The sequence below is a fragment of the Papio anubis genome, chromosome 4, assembly GCF_008728515.1.
Source record: "Papio anubis isolate 15944 chromosome 4, Panubis1.0, whole genome shotgun sequence".
NCBI lineage: Eukaryota > Metazoa > Chordata > Mammalia > Primates > Cercopithecidae > Papio > Papio anubis.
Window position 1 is genome coordinate 143,977,474 of NC_044979.1, and position 25,516 is coordinate 144,002,989.

Genomic DNA, 25,516 nt, shown 5'->3' on the forward strand with positions numbered 1-25,516 from the left:
GGGTCCAGCTGCTCTCCCCGACCCCAGGGACATCACCATGCCCCACTGAGCATTCCTGGGGCCCCAGGCCTGCCTCATCTTCCTTCTCATCTTCCTTCCAATTGTCACCCTTCTAGCTTTCTTTGGGGAAGGTGGCACCTAATTTGAATGCCCTAGAGGTTGATTTTTTTACCTACCTGCTTTACCCAGAGACTTGCAGCTTCCAGATGGGGGAGGAGGAATTTTTTGTTGAAGTTAGAGGCATTTGCTGGATGCCTTCTCCATTGTTTGAGTGTTATTTCCTCTTAACAAATGCAAACGTTAACAGCTCACACAACAGAACTTCAGTTTTCAATCACACCAAGTCCAAAATCAGCACTCTTGTTCAGAGAGTGGCTTCCAGGGACTTCAGTTTTTCTGTCAGTGGCTTCTCAGTTCTCCTTCATAAGGTTTCCAAGGTCAGTCTCCTCATTAGCAGAAAGGGAGAGAGGATGGAGAAGGCACACTGGCTTTTTGGCCACCTCACCTGTGGCAAGTGATGCAACAATTCCACCCAACCCCACTGGTGACAGTGTCATGAGGGCCCCATTTGTGCAAATGGCTGGCAGGTATCATATCTGCCCGGACAGTTGTCTCTGTCATCTTCCCCCCGCTCTGGTCCTGACAGGCATCTAGGCAACTCTGTCACATCCTAAGGCTTTGCTCTCCCATCTTACCTGTCCATTTGTCCAGCTGTCTTCTCATGTCCTGAGGGCCAAAACCGAGTCACCTGGCCACAGCTAGCTAAGAGGAAAGTGGAGAAATGAACTCCCCAGCTAAAGCCTGAACAACATAGTAAGACTCTTTCTCTACCAAAAACAAAACAAAAACTGGGTGTGGTGGCACACACCTGAAGTCCCAGCTATCTGGAAGGCTGAGTGGGGAGGATCACCTGAGCCCAGTAATTTGAGGCTTCAGTGAACTATGATCACACCACTGTGCTCCAGCCTGGGAAATAGAGTAAGTCTGCCTCTAAAATAATAAAAATAAAAGAAATCTCATTAGGTGCCCAGCTGAAACTTGAAGAAGGGGGAATCCTACAAAAGAGGGGGAACACTGTCATGCAATTAGCAGTCTCTTACAGAGTTCTGTCATGCGATGCAGATACTCATAGATGGGAGTATTTGTTCAACAAAGCAAGGATGTGTCCAGCAGTTTGAGCAGTCCAACCATTTTCCATGAAGGCTGGCACAGGGCAAAGCTGCTAAAAAAGGCACAGACTTCACTTAGGCACCTGAGCCATGAAAATCTGGCTAGAACTGAACAGAGTATTTATTATCAACATTGGTTACTTTTTTTTAAAAGATGGAGTCTCACTCTGTCACCCAGGCTGGAGTGCAGTGGTGCAATCTCAGCTCACTGTAACCTCTGCCTCTGGGTTCAAGCGATGCGATTCTCCTGCTTCACGCTGCCAAGTAGTGGGGACTATAGGCGTGCACCACCATGCCTGGCTAGTTTTTGTGTTTTTAGTAGAGACGGGATTTAAGCATGTTGGTCAGGCTGGTCTTGAACTCCTGACCTCAAGTGATTCACGGAGCTCGGCCTCCCAGAGTGCTGGGATTCCAGGCGTGATCAACGTTGGCTTCTGCGAGGACCTGGCTATGATTTGAATGGTTGTCCCCTACAGAACTAAAGGTGGCATTTTTGAGAGAGATTAGGTCCTCATGACCCAGTGAGCCCTCATGGCTCTGCCCTATGAAGAAGTTAATGCATTAATGGGTTAATGGATTAATGGGTTATCAGGAGTGAGTGAGTGATCACTAGAAAAAGCCAGGTGGGCTCTCATGAGCCCCCTCACAGTGTGAGGCCCTTTGCCCCTCAGGACTCCGCAGTCACCACCAGCATGAAGGCTGCTAACAGACGCAGCCCCTAGACCTCGGACGTGCCAGTCTTCAGAACGGTTAAATCAATGTCTTTCCTTTATAAATTACCCAGTCTTAGATATTCAGTTACAGCAATAGTAGATTCAGACCAACCCCTCTCCTATTTTACCTGATTTTCTTTCCTCTTCATACCAGACCCCACTTCATTCCCTCCCCCCAATAGGCAATACATGAAATTGACGATGTTAAGTAGTGTTGTAAACCTATATAATAGATGTGTGTGTATGTAAGAGAAATTCTGACATTTTGTTTAGTTACACTAAATCTTCTATGAATTTTCCCACTCGTATCTAAGAGATTTTTATCACATGTGCTACATGCCCGTCTAGCATTTTACTTCTGACTGCTCACAGCTTTCTACTGCTTGTATCACATTTTACTTGTCTCTGTTAAGGATGTTCACCTAGGATGTCTCACAAATCTTGTTATGAAGAAATTCCAGTCTATAAAGAAAAATTTGCAGTCAGGCACGGTGGCTCATGCCTGTAATCCCGGCACTTCGGGAGGCCTAGGCCACGAGGTGGGGAAATCAAGACCATCCTGTCTAACATGGTGAAACCCCATCTCTACTAAAAATACAAAAAGTTAGCTGGGCGTGGTGGCAGGTGCCTGTAGTCCCAGCTACTCGGGAGGCTGAGGCAGGAGAACGGTGTGAACCCGGGAGGCAGAGCTTGCAGTGAGCTGAGATCGAACCACTACATTCCAGCCTGGGCGACAGAGTGAGACTGTCTCAGAAAAGGAAGGAAAGAAAAAGGAAAAAGAAAAATTTGCTTAATCTAAAGTAAAACCAACAAGTAGAATATATGAGGATATTCAGCAAATAATTAATAAAAGGGTAGTATACCAAAAAAAAAAAAAAAAAAAAAAGGATATAATCTATACCTGAAATTAGTGGTTAGAAAATGCAAGTTGAAACAAAATACCCCATTCACATCCTTCAGAACAGCAAAAATTACAGGTACATATAGTAAATATTGGTGAAGATGTGAATGGTAATTGAAAAGATTTTGGGCTATAAAATGACACCCACTCTAAGGAAGTGACCAGGCAGTACCTTTTAAAATTAATGTCGGCCTGGCGCGGTGGCTCATGCCTGTAATTCCAGCACTTTCGGAGGCCGAGGCGGGCAGATCACAAGGTCAGATTGAGACCATCCTGGCCAACATGGTGAAACCCCATCTCTACTAAAATACAAGAAATTAGCTGGGTGTGGTGGTGTGCGCCTGTCATCCCAGCTACTCGGGAGGCTGAGGCAGGGGAATCACTTGAACCCGGGAGGCAGAGCTTGCAGTGAGCTGAGATCCTGCCACTGCACTCCAGCCTGGTGACAGAGCGAGACTGTGCCTCAAAAACAAAACAAAAAAAATTGGTATCTATGCCTTATGCAATGTATACCATCAGTTTATATGTGCCAGGAAAGTTCATTCACATAAGGATGTATATATAAGGAATTTCATCATAATGACGGGGCAGCAGTTAGAAGTGCTGGTTTTGCAGGTAGAACATTTGATAAAATCATTTAGGTTATGAATGAAAAAAAGGATGGAACAAGATTTTATTTTTCCATTTGGCACCACATCAATCTCTTCCAATTTGAGGTCTTTCATTCTTTTTTAATTACAAGAAAATTTTAATTCATATGTTTTCCTTGCATGTTGTCTCTTTTTCTTATGGGAATCCTAGTATATGGTTATTTCTACTATCTGCTACATCTCAGTTTTTGATTTTTCACTTTGTTTATTTATTTCTTCTGGTGCCCTGGAAGAAATATTTTCCATTAAAACAGAACCTACTAACTTGTTCTTTGAGTGTATCGCTTCTATCAGTCTCATCTATTATTTCCTTCATGTCGATTATGCATGCTCAACAATATACCTTTCTTTTGGTAACTATATTTTTACACACACCCCATTCATCTTTATATTTTTCTTCAAAGATATGTATTAAGGCTGGGCGCAGTGGCTCAAGCCTGTAATTACAACACACTGGGAGGCCAAGATGGGTGGATCACTTGAGGTCAGGAGTTCAAGACCAGCCTGGCCAATATGGTGAAACCCCATCTCTACTGAAAATACAAACATTTGGCCGGGCGCGGTGGCTCAAGCCTGTAATCCCAGCACTTTGGGAGGCCGAGACGGGCGGATCACGAGGTCAGGAGATCGAGACCATCCTGGCTAACACGGTGAAACCCCGTCTCTACTAAAAATACAAAAAAACTAGCCGGGTGAGGTGGCGGGCGCCTGTAGTCCCAGCTACTCGGGAGGCTGAGGCAGGAGAATGGCATAAACCTGGGAGACAGAGCTTGCAGTGAGCTGAGATCCAGCCACTGTACTCCAGCCTGGGTGACAGAGCGAGACTCCGTCTCAAAAAAAAAAAAAAAAAAAAAAAAAGAAAATACAAACATTAGCCAGGCATGGTGGCACGTGCCTGTAATCCTACTCAGGAGGCTGGGGCAGGAGAATCGCTGGAACCTGGGAGGTGGAGGCTGTAGTGAGCTGAGATCACACCGCTGAGATCACACCACTGCACTCCAGCCTGGGTAACACAGTGAGATTCCATCTCAAAAAAAAAAAAAAAAGATATGTATTAAGAACATTTTGAAATTTGTCTGGATGCCTGTATTTCATTACGTTAGGCCTTTTCATGTAGAGGGTATTGTGTACTGTCTCTTAGTCCCAATTCCTCATGTGTCTGACTACTTTCCTGAATTTTTACTTGGATACTGCAAATCCTGGCTGAGAATGAGTAGCAGGGAGAAGGCCTAATCCTCCTGTTTCTTCCTCTTGGGTGGGTTTAAGTGGAGGAGTGTGTTACAGAAAAAAATCCCCTATTGCCACTGCCAGGAATGAGACCGCCCTCCTTGACTGACCCTCAGGATGCCACTTGACATGATCACAGTAAGCACTGCCTCCTTCAGATGTCTCCAGTCGGCTGGGCGTGGTCGCTCATGCCTGTAATCCCAGCACTTTGGGAAGGCGAGGTGGGCAGATCATGAGGTCAAGAGATCGAGACCATCCCAGCCAATGAGGTGAAACCCCATCTCTACTAAAAATACAAAAATTAGCTGGGCGTGGTGTTAAGAGCCTGTAATCTCAGCTATTTGGGAGGCTGAGGCAGGAGAATCACTTGAACCCGGGAGGCAGAATTTGCAGTGAGCTGAGATCATGCCAGAGCAAGGCTCAGTCTGTCTTAAAAAAAAAAAAAAGTCTCCAGTCGCAGCAATGACTGGCTTTTTTTTTTTGAGACCGAGTCTCACTCTGTTGCCCAGGCTGGAGTGCAGTGGTGGATCTCGGCTCACTGCAAGCTCCGCCTCTCGGGTTCACGCCATTCTCTTGCCTCAGCCTCCCGAGTAGCTGGGACCACAGGCGCCCACCACCACGCCCGGCTAATTTTCTTTTTTGTATTTTTAGTAGAGATGGGGTTTCACCATGTTAGCCAGGATAGTCTCAATCTCCTGACCTCGTGAGCCACCTGCCTTGGCCTCCCAAAGTGCTGGGATTACAGGCGTGAGTCACCGCGCCTGGCCATGACTGGCTTTGGAAGTGAGCAGAGGATGCTCTAATGGAACCTATGTGCTCCCATAGCACCAAGCTGCTCTCCTAGCTTATGAAGGCACCGTGGTGGGCTATAATTTGCTGGGCATACTACAGAGGACTGTGAATGTATAGGGGAAAAGATAACAATTCAACTGCTCTTTAAGATTTGTTCTGTCTGCCATGACCTTTCCCACAGAAGGGCCCCATTCACGTCCTTAGTTCTCTGGACCCAAACACTGCCCTTATTTCCACGGCACCTCCAGGCTTGTGCTATCACAAGCCAGCAGCCCATGCTAGTGCATCAATTTGGCAGGAAACATACACTTTATAGTCAATGAAGGGAAAAGCAATTTATTTTTGATGTAGTTATCTCTGTGATAGGAAGAAAAAGGCAACATAATTTTAAGAATGTATTTCCTGGTGGGCTTCATTTTAAGATGGGCCAAAAATCCCTCTTAATTTATGAAAACATTGGCATCTTTTGAACTATAAACATGTTACTATGAACACTGACTATGTTACTGAAGAGGCAGTTCAGGACCACTTATATACGTACCAGAACCTTTGATGTGCAGGCAATCCATAGGAGAAGAAAATGCCAAGCCATTTAAAGTTTTCAAATATTTTACTGAAAATGCATATTGTACAATTAAGGTATAACGACACGCCAGTGTGGGAAACCTCTGTAGGTATCATTTCCACAAATATGCTATGAATATAGAGTTCCTACACAAAACTATACAACTTACCAGATGTAATTCCTGTTATGTACCATACTCACTATCATCTTGAAGAATATGGACAAAAAGTGCTGGGTAACAAAAACAGGAGCCATGTGTGATTTTAATAAATGAAAAACATGGCATTTCAGCTCAGTGGTAAAGCAGTAAATAAATCAGATGATCAGCTATCAAGTCATCATGTGAGAGAAAACAAAATTAGATCCTTACCTCATACTATATGTTGTCAGCTAACACTGTAGCAGTGATAGATGAATCACATAAATTAAATTCTCTCAAACAAAATTTATCCCATGTATTAGAAAAAAAGGAGGTATGCCTAACATTGTGTCACGTTCCAAAGGTGAATTTTGCAAGTCAATGATATGACAGTTCAAGGAAGCATACATTTAATTGTTTCAACTTGATTTCTAATGCTCAAACTATTTACGTCAAAATTTACAGAAAATAAATCTCTATATCAACAGCTTAAAATAAATGACTTACCGAAAGTCCACTTCTGAACTGTGTAACTCCTATAAAGGTTTAAGTCTGTACCAATTAGAATGTCTTCAGTTATTAGTAACAGAGCATCCTAAATCAACTGGCTTAAAAATAAGTTTAGTCTCTCACAAAAGAAACAGTCCAAAGGAGGAGTGGCTACAAGGCTGGTTGGTTTAGTGGCTCAAAGACATCATCCAGGTCTCAGGGTCTTTCGGTCTTTCCGCTCAGGCCATGATGAAACTATAATCCATTGTTGAAAGATGGTTACCAGGCACCACATCCAGACAAGTTACTGTTCACCAAAATATTCCACTTCCCTTTGCTTGAATTCTTGGGCTTTTGAGAAAACCTTTTCTGGAAATGGTCTGTCAGGTATATCGTTTGTTTTATGTCTAGAATTGGGCCCTGTGACCACTGTAAACCAACTGCTGGCAACGAGAAGGGGAGTGTCATTGGTGAAAACTAATCAGGATTTATCTTACGTCCTTTTGAGGATAAATGGATAACCAGACTCAGCCAGTGGAGTGAGAAGGGAGTGACTAAGAAAGTCACTCGGCAATGTCTGCCACAAACCCTTATTAGAATGTGTTCTTATTTCATTCAGTAACAGGAAGGAGTAGAGCACAAGGTTTAAAAGCACTATGATATCAAATGAAAACACAGTTAATTCCTATGTTACACAGCATCGTGCTGTGCACTGTTATGTAAGTGTCCAAATAAAAAAGAGTAGGAAAGAAACAATAGATACAAATGGGAATATTTTATGTATGTCTTAAAACGGTATAGAGTGCAATGATTGATTTTCTCACTCCTGGAGAACTTTTAAAATTAACAATTTTAAATTACCTAAACAAAGTTTTCTATCTATTTTTATACATGGATATTTATCTCTCTGGCTGACTCAGGTACAGTTGAAAACATGATAAAAGCATTGGTCCTTTAGGGCTGATATTATTCATTAAGAATGATCAAATGCATTACATACTAGAGAAGAGTGCAAGAAAAAGTATACTTTATACCTACGAAATGATATTAACCTAGTGCTGTTTAGAATACTCTGACCATATGAATTACAAAATTAATAAGGATACAGTTTTTTTTTTCAAACATGATTCAAAGTTAACATACAATTCCTGTAAGGTAATGTGATAAAAACAACCAACCCTCTACCCCAAACATAAATCCTATGTTCTTTGGGAACTGCTTACATGAGTTCAAAGTTACCGACATAACTAGCTATCCTGATGACGTTACAGCTTCTATTTACACAAGGAGTATGTTTATTCACAGCAGGAATCTTCTTTTTTTTTTCTTTTCAAATTTGCTGTTGTATCAGAAACACATCTTTTAGTATTAACAGTTTCCAAAGGTTTCTGTCTTCCACATTCCTTATATTGATAGATTTCCCCTTGGCTATGAATTCCCTGATATGCAAAACAGTTCCAATCCATGGCGACGTGTATATACATTCTTAATATTTATAAATTTTCACTTGTCTGTAGTCTAGTATTGTTATACCATGTGGTCTTGTTATAATCATGGTTTCCATTCTGTGAGTCTTCAGATTATGAGTCCAACACACAAGGGGATGCCCACAGTAACCTGTGTGAGCTCTCTGTTGTACAAGGTGTTTGACTTCAGGCAGGAGTTTCTGATTCACTATTTTGAAAGGGTTCTCTGTTATAAAGTGAGGTCTGACTTCAGAGAAGCCTTCCCACATCTATTACGTTCATATTCCCTCTCCTGTGAATTCTCTGATGGCTGTTGAATGCTGATTTGTGGTAGAATTTTTTTCCACATTCAGTACACTCATAGGGTTTCTCTCCTGAATGAGTTCTGTAGTGTACAGTGAGGTATGACATCCGAGAGAAGGCTTTTCCACACTCATTACATTCAAAGGGTTTCTCTCCTGAATGAATTCGATGATGTATAGTGAGATAGGACATCTGAGAGAAGCACTTCCCACATTCATAACATTCATAGGCTTTCTCTCCTGTGTGTGTTCTCTGATGTCGATTAAGGGCTGAATTCTGGCAGAAGGTTTTCCCACATTCACTACATTCATAGGGCTTCTCTCCTGAATGAATTCTATGATGTATAGTGAGGTATGACATCTGAGAGAAGAATTTTCCACATATATAACATTCATAGGGCTTCTCTCCTTTGTGTATTCTCCGATGTCTACAAAGGGCTGAGTTCTGGTAGAAGGTTTTCCCACATTCACTACATTCATAGGGTTTGACTCCTGAATGAGTTCTATGATGTATAGTGAGGTATGACAACTGGGAGAATAACTTTCCACATTCGTTACATTCGTAAGGTTTCTCTCCTGTGTGCACTCTCTGATGTCTCATGAGGGCTGAATTCAGGTAGAAGGTTTTTCCACATTCATTACATTCATAGGGTTTCTCTCCTGAATGAGTTCTATAATGTACAGTGAGATATGACAACCGAGAGAAGAATTTCCCACACTCATTACATTCATAGGGTTTCTCTCCTGTGTGGGTCCTCAGGTGGGTCGTGAGAGTAGACTTGCGGCAGAAGCATTTCCCACATTCACTACACTTGTAGAGTTTCACACCTGTGTGAATTTTCTGATGGTCATTAAGTGCTGACTTCTGCGAGAAGGTTTTCCCACAGTCATGACAAACATAAGGTCTCTCTCCTGAATGTGTTCTCTGATGTTGTGTGAGGTGTGTCTTCTGGCAAAAGGATTTTCCACAGTAACTACATTCATAGGGCTTCTCTCCTGAGTGAGTTCTCTGATGCTGAATGAGGTGTAACTTCTGGTAAAAGTTTTTCCCGCATTCATTACATTCATAGGGCTTCTCCCCTGTGTGTGTTCTCTGATGCACAGTAAGGGTTCCCTTCTGGCAGAAGGATTTCCCACACTGATTACATTCGTAAGGTTTCTCTCCTGTGTGAGTCCTCTGATGTATAATAAATTTTGACTTTTTACAGAAGGATTTCCCACATTCACTGCATTCATAGGGCTTCATTTCCATATGAGATGCCTGATGTACAGTGAGGTCCGACATCTGAAGAAAGGCTATTTCAGATCCATTCCACTTATAGGGCTTTTCTTCCATGTGATTAACAAAAACAGTGTCCTTTTGGAAGGCTTTCTGGCATTCAATATATTCAAAAGGCTTCTCCAAAATATGAATTTTCTGATAAAGACTTTCTTCGTTTAGAGTATAAGGTTTCCCATTTTGATTAAATTCATAAGCTTTATCTCCTGGATGAGTTTTCTCAAGCTTAATATGGAGGAGCGATTTCCCACATCCACTACATTCATCAGCTTTCATTCTTGCATAGCTTCCATCGCTACTAATATATTCTGAAACAGACGCTAAACACTTTTCACAGGAGTCACAGAGGCTATTTCTATAGGCTGTTTTTCCTGAAGGAACAGCATTCGTTTCTACATCAAAAGTTTTACCAGGAACATTACCTCTCTCTTCAATCAGGGTCTCAGTGAACACAGTTTGTCTTGAAGGTTTATTTTCGCCTTCCTGGATTCTCTCTATTAGGTCATCAGCTTGCCAGACTTCATCTAAAGAGAGACAAAATTAACCAACTTTTGTACATCTTCCTATATATGAGATATGGAATGAGACTCATATGACTTGTGCACAAGCATCTCATTGTGAGTAGATGCTAGCTTCATGAACAGATGAAAATAATTCCAAGTGTACTTTTCTCCTTTATTCTTTTGCTTAAAATTACACACACACACACACACACACACACACACACACACACACACACCCCTCTAGGAATGGAGAAAGAGGGAAGTAAACTGACAAAAACACATGCGCTTTTGATCTACTTTATATTTTGTTCAAAACTGGGTATAGAAGATAAAATATAGCACAGAACAATGACTGGTAGGCGAAGAATGCTGGATGAATGGCTGACGGGGTAGATACCGACAGAGCGATGAGGAGTGCTATTGGACAAGGAGGGTCAAAAGATGTATTCAATCAGGGATTTCTTTAGGGGGCGGGAAAGCTGTATTTTATACCATATCACTTGATACCAAGTTGAGAGAGATTACAACTGAAGGCGTTAGCACTGTATACTAAGATTTTTGTGGTAGCGTTTTCACTAGACTACATCCCTCCAAACTATTTTGGCTTCTTTCCTCATTCCACGTAGTAGAATAAACTAAATCTCCTCATGTTTAACAGAAGAGCCCTATAACCAGGGCATTCGCCCTGTAATTCTGTTTCACTTGGATGAAGAATCTCAGGAATATATATATATCCTACAGGAAATATAAAAGAGTCCGCAGTGCTATAGACTTCTCTTGTGAGGATAGCGATGAGATCAACTGGAAACTTTACTATTCTAATGATGCTATGATTGAATGCTAAACTCATTCTGACCATGACATTCTACTTGTTCCTATTTGAACAGTATATTTAATATTATGAACTCTGGTGAGGTGGCCTAGAGCAAGCTACTTAGCAATTCCCTGTAGTCAGTATCCTTCACCTGCCAAATGGAGATAATGGCACCTACCTCAGAAGGTGGTTCTAAGATTGCAGCAGTTAATGAAGTGCTCAGAGCAGCATCTGGCACAAAACACATGCTTGATAAGCTTAGCAATTATTCTTCCCATCTTTCAATCTCCTGACCATTTCCTTAAGCCAGTCCCACCCTGACATACTACCATCACTTAATTCTTAATGTGAGTGCTTTCCCACTCCTGAGTAGCATTCAGTGTACAAACCTTACGAATCAGATCCCTGGCCAGGCATGGTAGCTCATGCCTGTAATCCCAGCACTTTGGGAGGCCAAGACAAGCAGATCACTTGAGGTTAGGAGTTCGAGACCAGCCTGGCCATGATCGTGAAACCCTCTCTCTACTAAAAATACAAAAATTAGCCAGGCGTGGTGGTGGGCGCCTGTAGTCCCAACTACTCAGAAGGCTGAGGCAGGAGAATCGCTTGAACCCAGGAGGCGGAGGTTGCAGTGAGCCGAGATGGCACCACTACACCCCAGCCTGGGCAACAGAGTGAGAATCTGTTCTCAAAAAACAAAACAAAACAAAACAAAAAAAGCCAAAACAAATCAGATCCCTTACCATGCTCCTAAAATAGCAATTTTATTTTTACTTATCTTAGAAGTGCCTGGATGAACCTGACTACCGTACTTGCTATCATGCACATTCAGTAAAACGGTATCAACCGTATCCTCTATAACCTGTGCTTTCTCTGAACCCAATGCCAAAATATCAAGAGACCCAACAAGAAAAAAATCTGAGAAACAATACTTTTTGCCACCTGGGATCACTATATGATTCCAAGCTAGGATGACAGTCATCTACCAAAAATATTCTGTTGCAGGAAAAGCAAGCTATTTGTTGCACAAGGAGGGTCCTAAGATACATCCAAGTAGAGAGGTGTTTTGGAGGAAGTGGGTCTTCACTTTATACCTTCTCATGTTACATCAAGTTGGCAGAGACAGGTCACGATCTAAGGCATCCTTGCCTTATGCTAAGATCACTGTGTGTCTGATCAATGCCCAGCGCATTTCACCTCCAGTCTCCACCCTTATTGTTTCACTCAGTTTGCTTGACTTTCTGCCTTCATCTTCTCAAAACCTACCTTTGTAGGGGATTTCCATGCTTAAAAAAAAATACTTCTCAAATCCTTTCTCACCTCAATTAATTCCATTTCCCCTTGAACTTGAGAATACTGTCTACAGAATCATTTTAGTACAAAGTGACAGCCTTGCATTGGGACATCAGCACTCCATGTAAAATGCTGAGTTTTAATTACTTCATGCAGCCCTGTTCTCTTTTTATTTATTTATTTTTTGAGACGGAGTCTTGCTCTGTCACCCAGGCTGGAGGCAGTGGTACGATCTCAGCTCACTGTAACCTCCGCCTCCCGGGTTCAAGCGATTCTTCTGCCTCAGCCTCCCAAGTAGCTGGGATTACAGGCATGTGCCACCAGGCCTGGCTAATTTTTGTATTTTTAGTAGAGACAGGGTGTCACCATATTGGCCAGGGTGATCTCATGATCTTGATTTCATGATCTTGACTTCATGATCCGCCCCCCTCGGCCTCCCAAAGTGCTGGGATTACAGGCATGAGCCACCGCACCCAGCCCTTGTTCTCTTAACCACAACCTTTCACCTAGGAAGGATGGTCCTATTTCCTTTGAACCTCTGAATAAAAATCAGATGAGCTGTTCTTAATCTGAATCATATAGGTGTTTTTCCAGTACTTGCAAAATATATGGGGATGTGACCCAGGCATGTATTATTTCTTTTTTCTTTCTTTTTTTTTTTTTGGTAGAGACAGGGTTTCACTATGTTACCCAGGCTGGTCGCAAGCGATCCTCCCACCTCAGCCTCCCAGGTTTGGGATTATAGGTGTGAGCCACTACATTTGGCCCAGGCATGCATATTCAGAAATAACTGCCTGCAAATTATTTCTGAATGGATGGACAAGAAAGTTCTTTCACCTGCCTGGCTTCTCAGATAATCAAAGAAAGAAATAAATGTCTCTCTATGTTACACATTACATCAAGGGATAACATGCCCCTTTCCTTGCAGGACTATGATCCAAGAGCAAAACAGCTCAAGTAAAACATAGACACTATCAAATAACAGATTACTTAATCAGACTCACTTCTTTATCATATCACCCCTGGGTGAAACTGAAGGTGGGGGAAGGGAGATACAGAAGTCATGATAAAAGTCAGGAAGGAAAAACTTCAGGGAGGGGTTGAAGATTTGAGATCAGACTTAAAGAATGTGTTATCTGGGGAAAGAAAGCACACCCTAAGGAAATGTAAAGCTGTAGGGACAATAGTCTCATGAAGAGAAGACATTAGGAGTGTGGACCAAATGGAGTTTAGTGAGAGTTTTGGGGAACAACAGAAAATTACTTTTTCCAGGCAATACAGGGCCAATATTGTTGAGATCCTTAAAGGACAAGAAATTAAATTCCCTTTAGGAAGTAAAATGTAACCAGCTATAGGCTTATCTTGGGAGGCTAGCGGTGATATCACCAGCTATAGGCTTATCTTGGGAGGCTAGCGGTGATATTACCAGCTATAGGCTTATCTTGTGAGGCTAGTGGTGATATCACCAGCTATAGGCTTATCTTGTGAGGCTAGCGGTGATATCACCAGCTATAGGCTTATCTTGTGAGGCCAGCGGTGATAGCAACTAGAAACTTTAGATGAAGACATACTGCACATCCAACTAGGACTCATAGTAATCCAGGCATGAGAGAATCTAGTCCTTGTTTACATTAACTCAAAGGAAACTGAGGATATACAGAGGACAACTGAAGACATTTCACACTGGACAAAATCCAGTAATCCAGAGAGATTAGTAATATCTGATGAGAATTTCAGTGGTTTCACAGGGACCACTATAGAAAAAGAAGAGATTAGTATAGTTTAGTAAATAAAGGGAAGTGGAAAGGTGATTAGTAATTATAATTCGGAATAGGTCATGATCAGTTTCCAGGGCTGATGAGAACAAGAGCAGCTCTGTAACTGCTATCACAGAAAAGCCCAGACTTTGGTGGTAGAGACGTCATCCCGGGTGCGAGCAACATCAAATAAAAAACAAACCCTAACAACTTGGCACTGGAGGCACCCTTTGAGAAACTCATAATGCGAGGAAATCACAGTAGTTAGAAACAGACCCTTTAAAGACATTTCTAGAGGTGGTGGAAGCATAAACCAGACTTCATTTATGTATATAATACTTACTAAGCACCTGCCATGACAGGGTATCATTCAAGGCATTGGGAACAGAACAGAAAATAAGAAACAAGATGAAAACAAGCACTTGGTTAAAGAGGGAGACCCAGGTACTGCAGTCACCAAATTTCAGGAGGGCTGGGTCTCAGGAATGAGCAGCACTGTCCAATGAAGTACAGGTGCACATGTCATGTGGCAGACTCCACTGGCTTAGGCACAGGATGGGGACTTTGGAATCTAACCTCAAAGAAAGAAAAGTACAAAGTAGAACAGGGTCCAGAAACAAGTCTCAGGCACTGCACGGTAAAGATAAAAAAACCCAGAAGTTACAAAGAACACAAGAATCACGTAAGTTTTTTTAAATGTCAGACTTATTAACACCTAAAATATAATCCATGATGATGGCTTCTGAAAATGCTAGAAGAGCAAGCAAAGACCCAGAGTTTAAGAGAACAACGGAAGTGACTAGAATTGTATTCCGGGGAGTGGCAAGCACAGAAAAGCTCCATCAATGTAAGTTCTTACAGGGAAGGAAGAAGGCTTTGGGAGTGAGATTTAGATTCATAGAGCATATAAGCAACTATCTCTAGTCACTTCTGAAGGTTTGGGACCATTAAAAAATCCCTGGGAAAAACACTCCCAAGTTACCGATCTCCTCACTGCCTCCACTAACACACCTGGATAGCTCTGAAGTAGGAATTCTCCTTCTACTATCCATGGCTCTTCTCCTTGCTCCAACTTGCTGATAACATCCGGTTTGATAATGTGATACCCTGTTAATGAGAAATGAAAGAGAACTTGAGCCCAGCCGGTTGGCTTCAGGGTCTCTGTCACACGGGGAAAAGGCCATTTGTGCTTTATCAAAATCAGAACTTTTCACGGGGAAAATCAAGACCAAAATGCCCTGCCTGGTGCCCAAAACAGATTACTCACATTCGTCCCATCAAATTTTAAGTTAAAGTCATTAAATTTGTGAGAAATCCCATGTATTTTAGCAACTGAGAAAGCAAGCTATCCTCACCCACGGAAACTAGATTGCTGTAGTTCTCCAGCATCACATCCCTGTAAGTTATCTTCTGCTCAGGGTCCAGCTGCTGCCACTCCTCCTGGGTGAAGTCCACAGCCACATCCTTGAATGACACTGGCCCCTGAAATGGCACCGTGATTGGAATTGGGTGACGTGAAAGAGGCACATAGGGACAAGATCTTACCATGCTCACTGGTAAAATTAACCATGAACATTGTATACCTTTATTTTATGTTACAGACTGTCGAAGGAAAACAAACATATCAGAAATACACTGTTCTGAGGTTCATTCGGTATACATCAAAAAAAAAAAAAAAAAACTGGGATTGCATGGTGAGCCAGCAACAATCCTGGCTGCTGGGGACTCTAACACCAGCAGGCACGAATCTCACCCCTGAGGAGCACAGGCCTGGGGACACTCACAGAACCCCAGGATGCACCCTGTTCCTTTGCATATTCTTCAATTTGCTTCCAGAACATTAATAATGTTGGTTCTCCTCTTACCTCCCTGGTCACTCCTTCTCAGCCCTTTGCTGGCTCCTCCTCTACTGCAAGTCATCCTGAATGCTGTGGGCCCTACGGCTGTGTTGAGTCTTTTTCTCTTTGCTGTCTATAATTGCTGCTTTCATGGTGAGCCCACCTGCTTCCTGGCTAATTTAATTACCATCTATACACCAACATTTTCCAAATTTACATCATCAGCCCAGGCCTCTCTCCTAAATTCCAGAAACATACGTCCAAGATGGCAAACTCAACATCCCTAAAATTCAATTGCTGTTCCTGTTCAAACCTGCTCCTCCTATGGCTACTACTGGAACCAACCCACAGTATTTGCCACAATTACCAAAATAACCAACAGGCTGGGCAACACACATTCTAGTTTTGTATTTTACTGCCGAGTTACCAAGCCTACAGCAGTTCAGAATGCAGCCTGCTACATGAATTATCAGTAATAGCTTGGTTCACCAGGTTTTCCTAATTCCCAGCTGGGAACCCCAAATTTCCTTTCTTCCCATGGTACACGTTCTAGGAGAAAGGAATATTCCTGAGGAGGAACAGACAGCTGACCTGGAAACTGTCAAAACCGCATCTAGAAATGTGTATCTTCTGAATAAAGTGTCCCATTCACAAGTACTCACACTAGCCATTAGAACTGTTTCCTTTAATATCACCCCTCTAAAATAAAGAGAATAATGCTACCTATACATAATACCAGTATGAAATGGACTAATCCACAAAAAGCACTTAGCATAGTTTTTCAGATAAAACACATACTTATCAATGAAATCTACTGTTATTGTCGACTTTCTACGGTGCCTCTGACCACTTTCCAAATTAGGACAGAAAATTAACCATAAAACACAGAATTTTAAACAACTGAAGGTTATGTGGTTATTTATGTAACTGGCAAGAAAGAATCGTAAAACAGTATCTGTGTGTTAAGAACAAAGAGGCTGAGATGATTTCAAGAAAATATGGTAGCAGGAATGGTATAGAAGATGTGGAAGGAAAGGCTATGTCATGTTCAGAGCTATGTAAGATGATGACAAACTTCTGATGTTGACTGAACATCTTAGGTTTTATATGTGGAATGATCCATGAGTGCAAGATGGGGTTTACTGACTCCCTGAGACGCCATGCCATTCTCTCCCAGCTCTAGATACAGCGGTATCCACAGACAGGCCTGACTGGCCTGGGAAGGATCAGGGCTGAGAGCATCCAGCTGCTGATGGGACACACACTGGGGGAAGAAGTGGGTCCCGCCCCAGCCAGATGAATCCAGGTGGAAGACTGTCCCAGCAGGTGATGAGAACCTCCTGGACAGCAATAGCTGAGCTTCCAGAAACTCTGTGCACACTTTGTTCAGACGTTGCCTGCCATGATAAAAATCAGGGGAGTCTGGAAGTTCACGTATGGCATTGCCCTGCCTTGCTGAGCAATAGCAACTTGTTTATTTCTTAGGAAATAAGCCTGGTTTCCTTTATGCAAGTGGTAGACCCCTGCTTAGTGTGTCCACCTGGTATCTGTCAGGATGGTCACTGTGCAATGGTTGAAAACGGGCAAAGGACTTTCCAGAAGGACTCATAAGAGGAAAAATGGGATGAAAGTCATCAGCTCAGGAGAAGTCACAAGAGCAAAGCAAACAAATGAAAGTAGAGGAGTAACGAGACCACATGTATCTATGACTACAATAACTGTGAACACATAAAATCTCTATTTTATTTTTTTATTTTCTTTTTTTTTTTAATCTCTATTGTAAACCAGAATCCCTCTTACAATAAAAATATGCCAGGGACACAATCTTGACCAAAAACATACTTAGAAATAAGCAAACCATTTCAGTCACACTTCTGTCCTATAGATTGTATATAATGTATTTGTTTTTGAGTCTTTCCATTAAGAGATTCTAAGCGATCTTCCTAATATTTAATTCTTTTTAGAATCCCCTTAGGAGAGTCCTCCTCTTTCTGGCATTTCAGCTAGACACCCTTGAGTATCCTTGACTCAATCCCCTCAACCCCCCACTGCATTTCTTGTTTTTCACATTGTCAGTCTCTATTAATTTCATCCTTTCAACAGATGACACGCTTTCCCAATTAGAAGGCTTGGAATTCTCTGTAGGACAAAACCACAACTCAGTCCAGCATTGGGGGCTCCTGGGTCCATCTGGGTATTTATCTGCATTCCCATCCCTCAGTCCCTTAACAGGAAGTTCAAATTCTAAGGAAGCAAAAATCGCACCGGCCCTCCAGGACTCCTACTCAGGCCGCTAATGCTGGTCTCCTGAGTGTCTTTACAAGCCTCTGCCACTAACCCAAATTATTCCAGGGCTGGCAAATCCCTTCCTTGAATGACTGAATCACAATACTTTGATGGTGCATTCATTTGTTCATTCATTCATTCGAGATAGGATCTTGATCTGTTGCCCAGGCTGGGGTGCAGTGGTACAATCATAGCTCACTGCAGCCTCACATTCCTGGGCTCAAGTGATCCTCCTGCCTCAGCCTCCCTAAGTGTTGGCATTACAGGTGTGAGCCACTATGCCCGGCTGAGGATGCATTTTAAATCAGACTTCTACTTCATCATCACTTCAGTTTCCCAGGCATTGACCAGAACGACTTCCACCATCTCCCATAATTATATCCACGAATTACCTCCTCCAAGGAGAACATAAGCACCTTGAGAGAAACAAGTGCCTCTTAAAATCATATCCCAAACCCCAAGACAAATGATGTTGTTAGTGTCTAAGAAAAAAAAGACGGGCCGGGCGCGGTGGCTCAAGCCTGTAATCCCAGCACTTTGGGAGGCCGAGACGGGCGGATCACGAGGTCAGGAGATCGAGACCATCCAGGCTAACACGGTGAAACCCCGTCTCTATTAAGAAATACAAAAAACTAGCCGGGCGAGGTGGCGGGCGCCTGTAGTCCCAGCTACTCGGGAGGCTGAGGCCGGAGAATGGCGTGAACCCGGGAGGCAGAGCTTGCAGTGAGCTGAGATCCGGCCACTGCACTCCAGCCTGGGCGACAGAGCGAGACTCCGTCTCAAAAAAAAAAAAAAAAAAAAAAAAAGACAAAATGCTAGCTGAGGAGAAGGTCACAGAGCCAAGCAAGGAGGGCGCTTCCTCTGGGACTCCTGAAGCCCCAGAACAGCAGGTGTCTGCGTGGTAGACTGGCCGCTGCTCTAATCGCTTTCAGCTGAGAAGGACCAGTATCATGACACAAGCTCCCAAAAGAGTAGGATGTTGTATTTACATGGCAGGAAATGAGATGGGATTGCAAAAAGAAGGAAAGGATGGTCCTCGCGGCTGGCTGAGCATGTGTGCGATGGTCGGGACGGAGCTGCTCTCTCCCAAAACCCGGCCCTCACCCCTCACTGTTGGCTGATGAGCTATTTCCCTGAGAAAAGAAGCAAACAGGGATGCTATGTCTACCCTCTTCTCTAACCACCTCCTGGGACGCCTCCAGCTGTTTGCACCTCTGTCCCCTCTAGCTGACTCGAGGCCCTGCAGTCCATTCCCACTCCACGGGCAACAACTATTTTTCATTCTCGACAGAATCACCAGCACTATTTCTCAGTCTTTCTTGGGCTGGACTCTTAACAGCATTGGACACAGTTGATCACCTGTCCCTGAAGCTTCTCATTCCCTTGGCTTCAGAAACTGCACACTCCTGGTTCTCCCTCTAGCCTGACCAGTAGCACCTTCCCAGTCCCCACTTCTCTATCAGACTGCACATGGGAGAGCACCAGATTCATCTCCCAAACTCCACAAACACACACAACCAGATTCGTCTCCCAGACTCCACATACATACACACACCTGCCGCCTTGATGCTGCCACTCATGGCATACTAACACAGCTCCCAAACTACACACACGTGCGCACACACACACACCTGCCTTCCTGATGCTGCCACTCAGCCCAAATTTTAAACATCTGAAACCTAATTCTGGCCTTTTCTCAAGCCTGCTTTACCCACAGTCTTCCTCATCCCAGCTTGAGGCAACCTCATTTTCGTAGTAGCCACTCTGGGAGCCTCGCAAGTGCTTTTCCCATGGGAGAAGCATGATATGGTGAAAACTTTAGCAGAAATACTTGACATGGGAAATGCAATATGCCTGGGCTCGTGGAGGAAAGTAGCAGCATAGAAAAAAAATCTCTACAACAGTAGAGAAACCAAAAAATAAGCTATTTTAACGACAGCGGAGAGGGGATAGGGGACAGGATAAAAACCATCTAGATTCTGCTGGGCGCGGTGGCTCACACCTGTAATCCCAGCACACTGGGAGGCTGAGGTGGGCGGATCACGAGGTCAGGAGATCGAGACCATCCTGGCTAACAAGGTGAAACCCCGTCTCTACTAAAAATACAAAAACAAAAATTAGTTGGGCGAGGTGACGGGCACCTGTAGTCCCAGCTACTCGGAAGGCTGAGGCAGGAGAATGGCATGAACCCGGGAGGTGGAGTTTGCAGTGAGCCAAGATCGTGCCACTGCACTCCAGCCTGGGTGACAGAGCGAGACTCCGTCTCAAAAAAAAAAAAAACCATCTAGATGTGACATTAACAAACTGAAACAATCACAAGGTCAGAAAATGGACAAGTTTAGAAAGAATCCCATCTTTCTCGATAGGGCTACAGGCTGGACGATGGAACAATGAACCAATAGGAACAAGAGAAGGCATAGGTGGGGGGCTCCAAATAATGATTCTGAACCTGCTGCATCTATGACCTTGAGGGGTCCTTTGGACCCACTCCAAAGAAATGCTGAGCAGGTGGCTGGCCAGTTCTATGTGGGAAAACCAACACAGAGCTGGTGGTCAGAAGCACAGGAGGGTGACATCAGATAGGTACAGAGTCGTGAGCCAAGAGTGGACACTAACACATGAAGAACACCAAAGAAATCATCAATTTCAAGAAGCAGGCAAGAAGAGAAATGGCACTGAAACTGACAGAGCAAACTGCAGAGTGGGCCAAGGCAAAGACACAAATGTCCACTAAGAGCGTGTGCTAGACTACTGGCAACATTTACTCTAACAAGGTTAGGGGAGTGATAGGGACAGGACCAAGACCACAGGCTATGGGATAAAATGGGCATCTATGCCAGAGATTTATTATGGTCCTTTCTGCTGTGCAACCCAGATAAACTAAGGGAAATAAATATTTAGGGAGATGGCTAGGCATGGTGACTCACACCTGTAATCCCAGCACTTTGGGAGGCCAAGGTGGGCAAATCACTTGGCACTTGAGGTCAGGAGTTCGAGACCAGCCTGGCCCAAGTACTTCTGAAACCCCGTCTCTAGTAAAAAAAAAAAAAAAAAAAAAAATAGAAAAATTAGCTGGGAGTGGTGGCAGGTGCCTGTAATCGCGGCTACTTGGGAGGCTAAGGCAGGAGAACTGCCTGAACCCGGGAGGCCGCGGTTGCAGTGAGCTGATAGTGCCCCTGCACTCCAGCCTGGGCAACGGAGTGAGACTCCATCTTTAAAAAAAAAAAAAAAAAGAAAGAAAGAACTATTTAGGGAGACTAACTTAAGGGTGAGAAGGCCATTTCTGCAAAGGATAGAGCAGTAAAAAGAATCTACCTTTGGCCAGGCGCGGTGACTCACACCTGTAATCCCAGCACTTTGGGAGGCCGAGGCAGGCGGATCACGAGGTCAGGAGATCGAGACCATCCTGGCTAACACGGTGAAACCCTGTCGCTACTAAAAATACAAAAAATTAGCTGGGCGTGGTGGCGGGCACCTGTAGTCCCAGCTACTGGGGAGGCTGAGGCAGGAGAATGGCGTGAACCCAGGAGGCAGAACTTGCAGTGAGCCAAGATCGCGCCACTGCACTCTAGCCTGGGCGACAGAGCGAGACTCTGTCTCAAAAAAAAAAAAAGAAAAAAATCTACCTTTGAGACAACACTGTTTTAGTTACTAGAAATATTACGGGCTGGGCACAGTGGCTCATGCCCAGCACTTTGGGAGGCCAAAGCAGGTGGATCACCTGAGCTCAGGAATTCGAGAGCAGCCTGGCCAACATGGCAAAACCCCGTCTCTACTTTAAAAAAAAAAAAAAAAAAAAGGCCGGGTGTGGTGGCAGGTGCCTGTAATCCCAGCTACTCGAGAGGTTGAGGCAGGAGAATCACTTGAACCTGCGAGGTGGAGGGTGCATTGAGCTGACAGCGCCACTGCACTCCAGCCTGGCGACAGAGCGCAAGACTCAGTCTCAAAAAAAAAAAAAAAAAAAGGAGGCAAGAATTGCAGTGGTTCAAGGGTTATTATTTAGGAAGGCTGTTGATAATGATCTCAAAGGAATCTTTAAAATTCATGCAAAAACAAAAATGATTCTGCTTACGGTCAATGTAAGTCAAGGAATGGATGGTATTTATCATTTTTTGTGATAAATGCCGAGAACATGAGAGGCTAGTACTCTGGCTTCAAGAACTCTTTAAGGATCACGCTACCTGCGCATATGAATATGATAAAAAGGCTTGGTGCTGATGGCTACACTGTTTTGTCTGACCAAATCTTGTATCTATTTCTACTTTCTCATTTTAAAATTTGAACCCTTAATCTCCTCCTAAGGGGTATTGTAAATCAGAGTAGAGAATAAATACACGAACAGAAACACTCACCAGGGATTTACTCATTTTCTGCTGCTCTTAGAAAAATCTGGAGGACTGTGAAAGCGGAGGCAGATCTGGGGAAGGAAAACCCAAAACATGAAGTTACGAGAGGTCTCGCCTGCCAAGGCAGTCATCTCCCGCCTAAAACCTATATAGAAAGTTCCATGAAGGGCATCCTATGGGAGACTGTCCCTTTAAGCCTTCAGAAGGGACTGGAAAATGATCAGGAGGAGGACCCATCTGCACATTTGTAACTCTCACATGGCTACCTTGTGACTGAGTGGATGAGATTGTCATGGTGAATGAATACTGGATCCTACTGAAATAATCTGCCATCATTAAATGTAAGATTTAAAAAGGAATTCTGGTAACCAGCCCGGCCAACATGGTGAAACCTCATCTCTAGTAAAAATACAAACATTAGCCGGGCATGGTGGCGGGTGCCTGTAATTCCAGCTACTCGGGAAGCTGAGGCAGGAGAATCGCTTGAACCTGGGAGCGGAAATGGCAGTGAGCTGGGATCGCGCCGCTGCACTCCAACCTGGGCAACAGAGCGAAACTCGTCTCAAAAACAAACAACAAAAAAAGAATTCTGTAATACTCATCTATTAGTCTTTTAAATAAAGATCAGAAAATCCACAGGATGCCCTAAATAAAGGAATACATTCGGCATGATTAGGTCTTTATTTGCAGGAACTTCAGTGGGCTGCTCAAAAGGATCTTTTATTGAACTTACTCTCACTTAACTAGGATACAGGGGACAGAACACTGGCCTGGGAGATAAAACTCCTGAGTTCTACTATGAGCAGCTCCACCCACAAAACCTCGGACAAGTCACCCACCTGCTACGGCCCAGTCTCTTCCCCTAGCAAATGAGGCAGCAAGAGAATCCCTGCAGACTATTCCTGTGCTACAATGTATGATTCCATAAGAGCAGACTTAAGGGGGAATCGGCACTTAAATGAGAGAACACAGGTGCTCACGGACGTTTAGATACGGTCGCAATCTGGAGCAGGGAGAGGAGGAAGAGCTGTTGGGGTGAGGGGGGAGTGGAGACAACGTCCGCAGCTGAGGCTGGTAACACCCCCCCGCCCAGTCCCTGTAAGCCTCGTCGTCGCCGGACCCTGCCCTCAAACCCTCAAACCCAAACACATGTCTCTCCTGCAAGCGATCGAGACCCTCCGCTGCCCCTCACTCTAAGGTCCCCGCCACGCGGTGACTTCACCCAGGCCCTTCTCGCCCCTGGCCCGCGAGCCCACGACCTACCCTCCTGGGGCTCCGCTGCCTCTGCCCCACGGCTCCCGAGAGGCCGGGGCGGGACTGCTGTCGCGGGCGCGCGTCTGCTCGCGAGGTTCCCTCCTCTCCACCTCAGCAAGGCCGTTCTGCTCCCGAGGGGCCCGTGCCGGGCCTACGGGACAAATCCAGGCGGGGCGTCCCTCCTGGAGCCCAGATCCGGCTCCCTGGGGCTCACCGTCCTGCGGAGCCGGGGCCGGGCCGTCGAGGACGCACACGGATCGGGTCCGGGTCCCGCCGCCCCTTCGCTTCCGCCGCCGACACCGCCCGGCCGGCCCCTCGGGCCCCAGCGCCGTCGGCTCCGGGGGTCGTGCTCGGGGATCAACGCTTGAGCCTCCGCCTGGCCCGCGCGAACCCTGGCCCGCGCAACCCCGCGCCCGCTTGGGTGCCGGCCCGGGTCTTCCGCGCCCAGCCTCGCAGACTCCGCGATTCTCGCCCACCGGAGGCCAAAGCCTGGGAACTAGGGCGAGCGGTGACCTGGGGACGCACAGGAAGCTAGGGCAGTGCGGCGGCGACACGCATGCGCGAACACGCACACAGAGCGGGGTGCACACGCGCAGGAATGCATCGGAAGTCCGCCTCCGGGGACCCACCGCAGGTCCCAGGATAAATACAGTGACTCTATTTCCCATGAGCCTATGCGCTCCCCAAATTTAGGAACCGTCTTAAATGTCTCTGTCTGGTCTAGCGGTTGAAAGGCTCTATGCTAAGAGAACTGGCAACCCGGTACCCCAGACTCAAATTTCTCCTTAGTTTAAGGGAACGTCTTCATGGCGATGTCTTGACTATCTTTAAGGGAACGTCTAGAAAGTCTCTGCTTCAAGTAGCGTCTTGTAGACCGTGTCCGGGCCAGTCCTGCCTTACCCGAGAGCTCAAGGCTTAAAATCAATGTCCATGTGCAACCATGACAAGTGGAACAAGAGGGTGCATCATACTAGCTTATGATTACAATGACACATTTAACGAAAACATTAGTAAATAGAGCCCATGGATGAAATAATAGATTAGCCGGGGACAGGATACCATCCTCGCCCCAACAAGGAAAAAAGGAATTCCAGCTTTTCCAAATCACTTTGAATATGTGATAGCTAGAAAACTCAGAGAATATGTACAGAATTGAAAGAAGAAAAAAATTACCCAGAACTCTACTTCCTGAAGAGGATGAGGCAAGCAGAAGAAGAAATTTGCGTTGTAATGGAAAACGAAGCACATCAGAAAGCCATGTTACTTGATTCCAACCCTGTTGATTATCTTTGAGGTACTTTACACCTCTTTGAAAACTGTAGGTAATTGATGCAAGTTATGTTCTGTCTAGTGGAAGTTGGTTGACTTCCGACAATCCCCACTAGAGAAAATCCAGTTTTGACTGCATTTGTCCATTTACATAATCATTTCAATATTCCTGATCTGCAAATATGTCTGTTTCTCAGATTTGCTCTCTCTTTTTTTTTTTTTTTAATTTTGAGACAGGGTCTCACTCCGTTGTGCATGCTGGAGTTCAGTGGGGAGATCCTGGCTCACTGGTTCAAGCAATTCTCCTGCCTCAGCTTCCCAAGTAACTGGGATTTCAGGTACACACCACCATGCCCGACTAATTTTTGAATTTTTGGTATAGACGGGGGTTTCACCATGTTGGCCAGGCTGGTCTCAAACTCCTCACCTCAAGTGATCCACCCGCCTCAGCCTCTCAAAGTGCC

General features: G+C 44.5%; 1 protein-coding gene across 2 annotated transcripts; it reads right to left on the reverse strand.

Moving 5' to 3' along the window:
• Positions 1-6,043: 6,043 nt before the first annotated feature.
• ZNF12 (zinc finger protein 12) lies at positions 6,044-25,073 on the reverse strand. 2 transcript variants are annotated; one of them, XM_009202587.2, is made up of 5 exons: positions 23,793-24,355; positions 22,536-22,600; positions 15,415-15,541; positions 15,071-15,166; positions 6,044-10,216 (listed from the first exon to the last, which is right to left on the reverse strand). In XM_009202587.2, exons 2-5 carry the CDS (start codon positions 22,548-22,550, stop codon positions 8,361-8,363), a joined length of 2,094 nt encoding a protein of 697 aa, XP_009200851.1. In that variant the 5' UTR covers positions 22,551-22,600; positions 23,793-24,355; the 3' UTR covers positions 6,044-8,360. The 2 variants fall into 2 exon arrangements, with proteins under 2 accessions (XP_009200851.1, XP_021791340.1); XM_021935648.2 differs by lacking the exons at positions 15,071-15,166; positions 15,415-15,541 and having other exon boundaries at positions 10,106-10,216; positions 23,793-25,073.
• Positions 25,074-25,516: the final 443 nt, after the last annotated feature.

Bases quoted from the DNA above. Each gene is read 5' to 3' on its own strand.
- ZNF12 (XM_009202587.2), bottom strand. The intron at 15,167-15,414 runs GTGAGGATAGCT...TCTCATTAACAG, and splicing joins CAGCAATCTAGTTTCCGTGG to GGTATCACATTATCAAACCG. The intron at 10,217-15,070 runs GTGTGTTAGTGG...GTCTCTCTTTAG, and splicing joins CCTACTTCAGAGCTATCCAG to ATGAAGTCTGGCAAGCTGAT.